The sequence below is a fragment of the Arachis duranensis genome, chromosome 3 (genome assembly GCF_000817695.3).
Source record: "Arachis duranensis cultivar V14167 chromosome 3, aradu.V14167.gnm2.J7QH, whole genome shotgun sequence".
In the NCBI taxonomy this organism is placed as follows: domain Eukaryota; kingdom Viridiplantae; phylum Streptophyta; class Magnoliopsida; order Fabales; family Fabaceae; genus Arachis; species Arachis duranensis.
This window is the reverse complement of record NC_029774.3, coordinates 11,424,781-11,435,835: the sequence shown is the minus strand read 5'-3', so window position 1 is coordinate 11,435,835 and position 11,055 is coordinate 11,424,781. Positions and strand designations below refer to the sequence as shown.

At 30.7% G+C, this 11,055-nt stretch overlaps 2 protein-coding genes across 2 annotated transcripts; both read right to left on the bottom strand.

Moving 5' to 3' along the window:
* Nucleotides 1–566: 566 nt before the first annotated feature.
* On the bottom strand, nucleotides 567–2,367 carry LOC107477634 (DNA repair RAD52-like protein 1, mitochondrial). The gene is made up of 4 exons (XM_016097682.3): nucleotides 2,042–2,367; nucleotides 1,918–1,955; nucleotides 1,748–1,842; nucleotides 567–1,011 (listed from the first exon to the last, which is right to left on the bottom strand). Exons 1-4 carry the CDS (start codon nucleotides 2,353–2,355, stop codon nucleotides 868–870), a joined length of 591 nt encoding a protein of 196 aa, XP_015953168.1. The 5' UTR covers nucleotides 2,356–2,367; the 3' UTR covers nucleotides 567–867.
* Nucleotides 2,368–2,954: 587 nt separating this feature from the next.
* LOC107477633 (GDSL esterase/lipase At1g71250) lies at nucleotides 2,955–4,486 on the bottom strand. The gene is made up of 5 exons (XM_016097681.3): nucleotides 4,201–4,486; nucleotides 3,997–4,124; nucleotides 3,681–3,923; nucleotides 3,320–3,575; nucleotides 2,955–3,229 (listed from the first exon to the last, which is right to left on the bottom strand). Exons 1-5 carry the CDS (start codon nucleotides 4,478–4,480, stop codon nucleotides 3,009–3,011), a joined length of 1,128 nt encoding a protein of 375 aa, XP_015953167.2. The 5' UTR covers nucleotides 4,481–4,486; the 3' UTR covers nucleotides 2,955–3,008.
* Nucleotides 4,487–11,055: the final 6,569 nt, after the last annotated feature.

Here is an 11,055-nt window from a genome sequence, read left to right as displayed (position 1 = left end):
TAAATTAAATATATTTAAAATTTTTTAAATTATCAAGAGAATTTTAAATTAGATGTTTGGTTTCCAAATTTTTTATTTTTTAGAAATCTTAGAAAATTACTTTTGTCAGACAAATTAATCTCTATTATTTCCAATCAAATTTTTATATGTATATTAGATGCATAAGTTACCGACAAATTTTATCATAATATAATTATATTCTAAAAAACACGCTAAAAAAAAATCAATTTGCGTGACAGAAATGATTTTCAAAAGCTTCTAAAAAATAAAAATTTGTCAAAAATTAAAGTATCCAATCTAAAATTCTTTAAAAATTAATTTGATTTTTTTTTTCTTAAATTTTTTATAGGATGTATAAAATGAAAAATGGATAATAATAATAATAATAATAATAATAACAATAAGTTACCACATTTTTCTACCAAACACAATTTAGAAAGCAGTTTTTCTTAGGTAAACTAGAGTTACCATGATCAACAAAAACCTAACTCAATTACCTGTCTTCCTCTACTGAGTCTTATTTTTGTTATTGTGACAGTGAAAACATATGACATCCTGACGAATTTAGTGATTTTTTGCTATGGCATAGTACAGCATGTCATCCATTAATAAACTATTGCAAAGTTTTACATCAGACTTCAAGCAGGATATTAATTCTCCCCGCTGCAGATTCTATGCACTATGCAGAGAAAGAGAAATAGAATACATCAAAAGAAAAACCCTAACATACCTGAAGACCAACTTAGTAGGTCATTAAGTAACAAAATGCTTCTTTATAGCACAAACCGATTTATATATCCAGTCGCATATAAATATAACAAAATGGTAATTAGAAAGACGTTGAACCTAAATGGCAGAAGCAGTTAATCATGATACATCTTCGTGATAAAGGTGGAGCCCTAGGCCAAAGCGTGCACAAGCTCTGCGAAAAGCCATTGCTTCTGCCTTCTGTACAGGATCTCCATAACTTGTGTCATCTATTGAAGCAGTACCAGTTGATTCTCTAAATATCTATAGAGACCAAGATTGAAGAAGGAAAAAAAATCAAAATAAGATCACCATAGCATATAACATTATAACCATAGGTTCTAAGAGTAGATTACAACAAACCGGAGAAATCATGGTAACTATACTTGAATGAAGTGGTGACAATATTTAGAAGCATTCATCAGAGATCATTTAATAAATGAGGATTTCATTCAGTAATTGAAAATGGTCTTACAAGCTTTGTCTCAGTTTTTCACAGATATATACTTCTTATATTAACTTAATCTTTTGGGACAAGCAATTTTATAATATAATTTTCAGCACTCTTTTAATAAAAAATTACTAAATTTCTCATTACTCCCAATAGAAAATAATTTTGGCAGAAGACCAAAAAAATTGTCTTTTCAGATGGCCGCCTCCTTTTCATAACACAATTTAGGTCCAAACAAAGGGCAATTCATAGGAAAATAATAAGTACTCCCATTTCTTATAATGTCACTTCTCACATAAATGTTTTGCATTGTATGTTTGTATGAATTTGTAGAAGGAGTGGCATTATTAAGATAATTTATTAGTTTTCCTAATTCATAACCTAGTTTGTTAACTCCAAGGCCAATTGAGTCTTTAATTGCACTTGCACATTAAAAAAAAAAAAGTAACATAGTGATAGCGATGAATTGAGTAGCAGTGAAGATTACATACAAATGGTAACATAATCTAATAGCGGCTAATATGCTTGGATGCATGATGAAGTTGGTACCTCAGCATCAGTGCCATAGAGGGTAACGCGGTAGACAACAGAGACAGATTTGGCGTCGGCAGAGTATGAGATGTTCCGAACTTCACCGGACCACTCTACCACAAATGAAAAATTAGAAAATCTTAGAGAAACTCAAAAGCAAAAAGGAAAATAGATAGATACGTAAGTACCAGGAGCGTGTAAGTTTAAAATGCGGTTGACAGTGTGCCTGCAAAATACAAGAAGAATATATATCAGCTATGCATATGAGCTAGAGAAATACAGAGAGAGCTAGAGAGAGACAGAGAGACGCACCAGGGAATGTATCGGATGGCGAATCCGTCGTGCTCGACACGGGTTTTGACGAGAGAGTCAGGGACTTTCTTATTAAGCTCCTTCAGTATCTCCGATAGGGGCCTGCAGATCCCCGAAGTGGGAGCAGCATCCTCACCTTCGCCGCGGTCATCTGTCGTAGCAGAAGAGGCAGAGCTTGCCTTCGAATAAAGCCGATAACCGCTTCCTTCTACCTTCCAAGTCCACCCAGGCAACACTCTCCTACACAGGTATTTCAAATTCGCCGTTCTCATTTCTTCTGAGGGTTTCTCTCTTTTTTTCGTTTGGTCAACCATATGGTCCGAACATGAACTTATTACCTCATTTTGTCTATCTAATTCGGGCCTCCTTGGGCCCTTTTTCACTTTATGATGCCAAAAACAAATGTTTAATCCAAGAAATATAAAATCATAAATAATTACAAAGATTGCATCAAGGTTTATTCAATTACAAAAGGTAATATACTGAGTATTTTGATTTAATTGGATAGATATCTCAATGAGCTGTCATGTAATTCATATGGCATTTGCTCTGAAATTAAAAAGATTTAATCTTTCATGTTGGAGTACAATGGTATTACTCCTGTGTGCGGTGACAAAAAAAAACTTTTCTAAGTGTTTATATAATATAACAAAGAAATTTAAAATATAATCTTTGAAATATTTTTAATATATTTCTCTATCTAAGTCTTACGTTCTAAAACATTTTTACCAGTAGAACATTTTTCTAATTTTAAAATTATTATTCTATGACATCAAATATTCTTATTAGAATACTCATTTATTCATTCTTATTCCTAGAATATTCCATATAAAATTGGAAAATAATAAAAGCTTAAGAATAATTTATAAACATCAGTACTATAAAATATATCATTTACTTAAATAACGGTACATTTGTTTATTTTTCATAGATAATAACAAAGTTAGGGAGTAGTTGTGCAGAGAAACTAAAGTTGAGCCATTTGTTGCAAATTAATAGGATAAGCATCATTAACAGGACCATTCACAACTCTCCAAGCATAGACATACACTGCAGATTGTGATGGATTGAAGGCATCCCAATACAAATACTGATTTCTTGACACACATGGAGCTAGAAGAGGGAGACATGTTATTTGGCCTTGATACATTCCAAGTCCACAACAAGCTCTGTCAATGACACTAAATGCTGCAAAAATGAACATTCCAATCACCCGATTAGTTTGACTTTATCACCATCAATGAAATAGTTTGACAAAGATATTAAAGTGTAGCTTACAATAAGCTGCAGGGTTATTTAACATGTCCCCAAAGATGCCGTAAGTGTTACCATACACAAACATGGAATCAGGACGGTTTCTATTCAGCTGATCCACCATTGATCTTAGCCCTTGGTTGAAGGTTCCAACCATTTGATTAACAATGTCTAAGCACCTTCCGGATGGGGCTAAACCGCGAGCTCGTTGGTTAGGAGTGCAACCAAGTGGTCCAACTCCCGCTAAGAAGAACTTCCTTAGTCCTAAGCTATATAAAGCCTATAATGCAGAACATGTCCACACATTATTAAAGCAATAGTTGAAATAATTCTTTAAATACACAACTAATTAATTAATACAACAATGTTATAATGAAATAATTACCAGCATATTTTGAATATGGGAATTAACGAGAAGATTACCAAACTGTTGAGTAGTGTAATTAGAGCTAGAACCATATAAGCCAGGAAGGAGGTAGTTATTGATATAGTCATTGTTTCCAGTGACTACGATTACAATAGACTTTGCTAAATACCGTCTTAATGTGTCTGCATCCATCATTGTTCTAAGCTGATTTAATGTGGTCTGAAAGTTCAGCACTTGCTGGCTTAGGCTATACCTCTCACCCTGCATTACCAAATAAAATTAAGGGCTCAAAATGGTTATAACAGTTAACTTTGTAAATAATTAAATTACAGACATAGTGTCTGCCTGACTCTTCAAGAATGCCACCGTTAGCTGATGCAAAATTGACTCCATTAATTATTGCACGACCAGTTGTGGTAGGATCTGCAAAGGGTGGAGGAGAAGGAACACCCAACAGATTCGCTGCAAAAACAATTTGTTAAAAAATGATTAAGCTCTTACTTTCTGAGTCTACTAACATTCTAATTTTAATTATTACCAAGGAAGTCAATTAAGGATCTGCCATTAGAGAAACGTCCAGTGGGACCCTTGGAATAGTCAATGCCGTAGGGATAGAAATTAGCCCTTAAAAGAGTCCTGAGGAAGTTATTGTTGCCAACTTCAACCAACGAATCTCCAAAAATAAACAGAGCTGGAATTCTTTGTGACTTCACTTGTGCCACTCCATGCCACCATAACAGCACCACAACTGCCACTGCGGCAGAACTTCTTACACTAGCACCACTGTATTTCCAACTACCACCTCTCACTTCCCTCATTATTAACATATACGAGACCCAGAATAGAGGTGGTTCAGTTATATATATGATTTAAGGTTGATGAAATCATATGCATTGGCTCACATTTTTCTTGGTCCATCTCATAAAAACTAAAGCAATAATACAAGGCGGCAAGTAGTATACTTTACCCCACTTTTAGTTGTCTTTATTTATTTATTTATTTTTGACGCTTTCTTCTTCTTATCACGGCAGCATTTGAGTTTTGGTGTATACTTTTAAGTTCCTTAATTTTCATGCATGTTGCCTAACCCCTTGCCAAAAGTTTTGATCTAACGTAAGTAACTGAAGCTATGTGTGAAAGGGCAGAAAGTAAGATCCAGATTAGAGTATCTGCACTAAATTACAAAACACATGTAAGAGTACGTTTTTTTTTTTGTGATGGAAAAAGAGGTGCAACACATGTAAGAGTACGTTTGATGCAAACTAAGCGTGTTTGTGTTTGGAAGTTTAATGCATTGAATTTGGGAAAAGTTTAGGGACAGCAATTTTATCAGCATGTAACCAGCAGAGAAAGGTGAGTCATTGGATGAAATCTCACACCAATCTCACACCATTAAATCATGCTAGTTGATTGCTAACAATCACAAAAATTGCTGGCCCCTAACATTGCTATTGAATTTGGATATGCCACTATTATTTTTTTTCTTTTTTTTGGTTTTTGGTTAAACGTGAAACTAGCATTTCTATTAATTTATCATTTTAATTTTTACATATGTTTAACAATAATAAACATTAAATTAGTTAGGATGATAAATATTTTATATTCTAATTAAAAAATCTTTAAATTTTTAGATTTTTCATTTAATTTAATTTTATTTTCTTCTTTTAGATACATAATAGTTTTAAATGTTAGTTGAAATTCAATTTTATTGAAAAAAAAATTCTTTTTACTAATTAATTTAGATATTTTTAAATTTATTAACATCAATTATTATGTATTAATTTTTCAACTGGGCATTAGATTGGACCACAATGTCCTCTTTATGGGCTCACAATGCACAACCATATTTACATGAGATCAACATGAAATTTGATGAGATATTATCCCAAATTTCTCCATCAAACATTATAAATAAAAGGTTGCATATCACATTCTGCTATCTATCTTTTAGACTATTATCAATTTATTAAGTTTCAGAATTTCTATCTACTATAGTCACCAAAAAAAATTTCTATCTACTATAAATATTATAGCATTGTGGAGATGTACACTAACCTAGAATAGTTGTGTCCTGATTTTACATATCTATGTTTTAAGATTATGAGAAATAATTCTAATCTTTCTTTCCTAACATTAATAACTACATATTCTTTGATAAAAAAGATTTAAATTTAAAATTTTTTAATGTATATCTAATAGAACAAAGTAATACATGATTAGTCAGGCACAAAAAAAAAGTAATACATGATTTGATTTGTAGACTAAATTTAGACTTGTGAATGTGATGTCATGGAATATATTAAATTTTGGATAGTAACAAGAGAAAGATAGAAAAGATAAAATTTGTGTAATTTTTTTTTTAATTTATTCTACTATGCTGTAATATATACACGCTATTATCTTCTATTAGTTTATTATATCTATAATCATATCTAGCCAATTTTTTTGATCTGTGAAATATTTTAATAGAATGTTAACAGAATAAAATATATATGTTAATTCACATTCTAAAAAAAACAGAAATAAACATGTGATATAATAAAAAATTATAGTTATTGATCATTTTATTTAGATTTGTTTATCTGTGGAGTACTTTTGAGAATACTTTTACATCAAATAGTATTTAGATATTTGTACTGTTAATTTAAATAAAAATGCTAAGTCAATTATTCATGTTTTTCACTAAATTTAATCATGTATTTTTATGTGTGTTTTTTTATTTATATTTATATATATATATATTTATTATGATCACTGGTGTACATAACTCTACCTCCAAAATATAATAACCATTGTTTAAGGGCAAAAAGACCACGAAAATCACCATGCAAATTCACTTAATTAAGTTATCAATATCCATGTGGTAATCTTCTGCCATACATGGTGAGTTGACCAAGGTATGTCAGTATATGTGCAGCACGCACACAAGTTTAGCTTAATTAGTATTTTTATTCGTAATAATCTAAGAATATAAATTTTTTAAAATTATAATTTATTTTATTCTGAGAATATAAATTATGCATGGTATAAAAGATTTATAAAATTAAATTATTTTTATAAAATAAGTTGTAAGTTGATAAAAGTCTATGACTAAAAAGATCAAAGTATTTGTAAATAAAAAATTAAATAATAAAATTTTTAGTTATTATTTTTAAATAAAAAAATTTAATTTTTTATTAATAATTAATTTTAACATTCGTTATCTAAAATTTAAAAGAATTTAACATGTATATTTTTACATTTAATTAGCTGTTAATTGTTAAGTTTATTGCACAAATAAAAATAATTAATTTTTATACTTGTTATTTAAAAATAATATTTTTTCTCTCTATGTATATAAAAATGCATAAAAAAATTATACTGATAGTTATAAAATTAACTCCAAATTAATTTTTTTAAAACAATTAAATATTGATTCTAACTTTTAATTATAACATTAGTATTATCTCCAAATTATATGTAATAAATATTTGAAAGAAGATAAATGAAAATATAGATTAGAAAGATAAACGGTAAAAATTTAAAACTAAATAAAAACTAAAAAATTATGTATATAAAACAATAATAATAATATTTTTTATTTAAATTCTATTATTTTGTTAATTTTATTTTCTGTAGAAGAGAAAGATAGAAAAAATAGAGAATGAGAGAAAAGAGAGAGAAAGATAAAGATGAAGAATGAGAGTGAGAGTGAGACTTTGTTAATTTTGGAAGAAAATTTTTTATTTTAATTGTAAAAAAATATCGGATGACATATTTTGATTTGTCAAATTACTAATATAAAATATAAATTATATATAGAGTAAAAATAGTAGAGAGAAATAAAAAAATGAAGAGAGGTAGATGAGAGAATTTAGGAAGAAAATTTATTAATTTTGAAAAAAAACATTTTCTCTTAATTTTAATAAGAGAGTGTCATGTGACACATTTAATTATTAAATTAGATAGTAATATATAATACATAATATAGGTATTTTTTAATTTCAATTTTAATATTTCAATTTTAATTTTAATACAATTAAAGAATATCATGTATATTTTGATTGTCAAATTAGTAATTAGTCATTGATATTGATAATGATACATAAAATAGATAGAGTGGTTGAAACTTGAAAGAATGAGAGAAATAGAGAAAGGAAGAGGGAGGAGGGGAGAACTCTTTAATTTTGGAAGAAAAGATTTTATTTCAATTGCAATGAGAAAGTGACATGTGGCACATTTTAGTTGTAAAATTAATAAGGAAGAGGGAAGAACTTTTTAATTTTGGAGGAAAAAAATTAATTTCAATTACAATGAAAGAGTAACATGTAGCACATTTTGATTGTAAAATTAGTAAGGGGAGAGGAGAATTCCTTAATTTTGGAAGAAAAATTTGATTCCAATTACAATGAGAAAGTGACATGTGGCACATTTTGGTTGTAAAATTAGAGATATATAATAGATTATGAATAATTTCAGCATACAAGCGATTAACACTTACAAGTGTTACAAGTCCTTTATCCTCAAACGCGCCTCTTATGGCATGTGTGTTTCACACGCCTCCTTAACATACTTTTAAATCAATTAACACACGAATATATAACTTCTTTTTTTCAAAGGATTTCATTTCCTTTTTTGAATTTCTTGCCTTCTTTGTTCGATCTCGTTCGTGCGTTTCTCTTTGCCTTTTCATTAATCGTTTACGTGTGTTTCTCACTGGTTTCTCCTTCGTCATTTACATGCATTTCTCTTTCTTTGTCATTTACGTGCATTTCTCTCTCTATTTTCTTGCTTTGTTTTTCTCTATTTTCATGATTTCTGAAATCAAGTTTTGAAATCGTTTTGAAGATAATGGATGATTCAACTTCAGATTGTCAGCTGAACCAGAGTGAAGTAGATTTTGAATTTGAATCGAATGAAGTTCTTGAGGTATAATTTAGTTTCAGTTAATTATTGAATCTGAATTTGATGCAGTTAGTCGTTTATCATTGTCTAGCTGAATAATGCATGAGCATTGATTGTGAAATTAATGCGTGAATATTGACTGTGAATTGAATCTAATGTACTACTTTTGATTAATTTTGTGTATTTTATACTAGACATTCGGGTGTAAATCAGAACTATTTGGGTGTATTTTAGGGAGGTTTGGGTGTATTTACAATTTATGACTTTTCTTATTATTTTAGTTGAATTATTGTCGTTCGGGTGTAGATCAAGAATATTTGGGTGTATTTTTATGATGTGCAGAAACTCTATAGTATATCATTATTTTTAACATGGTGTATTTTTGGGTGTATTTTGCAGCCCCTCTATGTTGTTGATGACCAGTTTGTTCCCAAGGTTAGAATGACTTTTAATACCCTTGAAGATGCTGCAAAATTTTATAAGGACTATGCGAAAACGAAATTAAGAATCAATTGATTACATGTAGCAGAGAGGGAAAATGAAAATCTAAAATATCTCCGACCGAAAAAATGAATTCCACCGCTGGTTTAAATTATCCTGCAAGAATTTATATACACACGTTGAAGGATGTTGGTGGTTGGATCATTTCGAAGGTCGTGTTGCATAATTCACATCCTTGCTGTCCAACTCAAGCAAAGATTCTCAAACAGCACAGGGAACTAAGCATGTCCGTCTGTCGTACAATACAGAATAACGAAAAAGCCGGTATCAGACCAAGAAAACTTACCAATCATTTGTTGCGGCAACTGGGGGTCATCGCGAGTTAAATTTTATCGAAAAAGACGTGAGAAATTACTTCATGAGAAAAGTGCGGAATGTTTCGGAATAAGAAGATGCAAAAGAATTCGGAAAATACTTATTAAGAATGAAAGAGAAGAATCAAAATTTCTTTTTCGAGTTCGAACTCGAGGACGATCAGTCGATTAAGCTTGCTTTTTGGGCCGACGCAAGGAGCAGGGCTACCTTTGAGTATTTCGGAGATGTTATTTCCTGCACACCACCTACAATACAAACAGGTAATATGTTGTTCTTGTTTATGATGCTAAATTAATATTGTTTTATGAATCTACTGCAGAGGTATATATTGAATATTTTTGGGTGTATAAAATTATTATTTGGGTGTATTTAATGATTTGAATTCTGATTTGTGTGTTGTTTTATGAATCTGCTGCAGAGGTGTATATTGGATATTTTTGGGTGTATTAAATCATTATTTGGGTGTATTTAATGATTTGAATTCTATTTTGTGTGTTGTTTTATGAATCTGTTGTAGAGGTGTATATTGGATGTTTTTGGGTGTATAAAATTATTATTTGGGTGTATGTAATATTTTAATTCTGTTTTCTCGTAATTTGTTGTAGGTATAATTTGGTTTGTGGTTCTTTTGTCGGGGTGAATCACCACGGTCAGTCAACACCTCTTGGATGCAGTTTGATGAAAAATGAAGATATTGAATCATTCAAATGATTATTTTAATGTTGGCTTCGTTGCATGGGAGAAAATTCTCCGAAAGTGATTCTCACCTATCAATGCGTGTCAATGAAAAGGACTATAGAGGCTTGTGTGCCTACAATAATTCACCGTTGGTGTATTTGGCACATCACAAAGAAGATTCCAAGCAAATTAAATGGCTACAAGGGACACATAGAAATCGAACAAAAAATGAGCCATGTTGTTTGGAACTCTCATACCAAAGAATCATTTGATAGGAATTGGAATGATTTTCTACTAAAGTATGGTCTTGTGGACAACAAGTGGCTTTCAGGTAATGATATTTAAAATCTGCAGCAAAGGTGTAAATTGCATGTTTTGGGTGTAATATAGTCTGATTTGGGTGTATTTTGCAGATCTTTACGAAGACTGTCATATATGGGTTTTAATTTATATGGATCACCACTTCTGCGTCGGGATGAGAAGCACACAAAAGAGCGAGAGCATGTATTCATTTTTTAACAAGTTCATTACCCAGAACAACTCACTTATCCAATTTGTCAAACAATGCAATAATTGCCTCGGAAACATGGAGCAAAGAGAGAGAGAATCCGATGCTGCAGATTTTCACACCATCATACCGTATGCAATAAAATCCTCCATAGAAGCTCAGTTTCAACATTTGTACACTCACCAAAAGTTTAGGAAAGTCCAAGCACAATTCAGAGGGAATGCGAATTGCATCACAAGATTAACGAACTCCTCTCTAGGCTATTCAGTATACGAAGTTGGAGAACAAGTTTCCAGCTCAATATTCAACAAGTTTGCGGTTACTTACAACTCAGTAGCAACCCAAGTGAAATGCCAGTGCTTATTATTCGAGTCAAGCGGGATATTGTGTCGTCACGCCCTAAGCGTGTTAAGCTTTGAACGAGTAACCCAAGTGTCACCGAGATATATATTGGAACGATGGAGCAAGAAGGTAAAGATATTTAAGAGCATCTGGCGTTAAACGCCC

What these genes read in the sequence shown, in the direction of transcription:
- LOC107477634 (XM_016097682.3), bottom strand. Translation starts at nt 2,355, where the DNA reads ATGGTTGACCAAACGAAAAAAAGAGAGAAACCCTCAGAAGAAATGAGA. An exon ending in TTTAAACTTACACGCTCCTG is followed by an intron (nt 1,843 to 1,917) that starts GTACTTACGTAT and finishes CATTTGTGGTAG; the next exon opens with AGTGGTCCGGTGAAGTTCGG. An exon ending in TCTATGGCACTGATGCTGAG is followed by an intron (nt 1,012 to 1,747) that starts GTACCAACTTCA and finishes TGGTCTCTATAG; the next exon opens with ATATTTAGAGAATCAACTGG.
- LOC107477633 (XM_016097681.3), bottom strand. Translation starts at nt 4,480, where the DNA reads ATGAGGGAAGTGAGAGGTGGTAGTTGGAAATACAGTGGTGCTAGTGTA. An exon ending in CCCATATTCAAAATATGCTG is followed by an intron (nt 3,576 to 3,680) that starts GTAATTATTTCA and finishes TCTGCATTATAG; the next exon opens with GCTTTATATAGCTTAGGACT. An exon ending in AAATAACCCTGCAGCTTATT is followed by an intron (nt 3,230 to 3,319) that starts GTAAGCTACACT and finishes TCATTTTTGCAG; the next exon opens with CATTTAGTGTCATTGACAGA.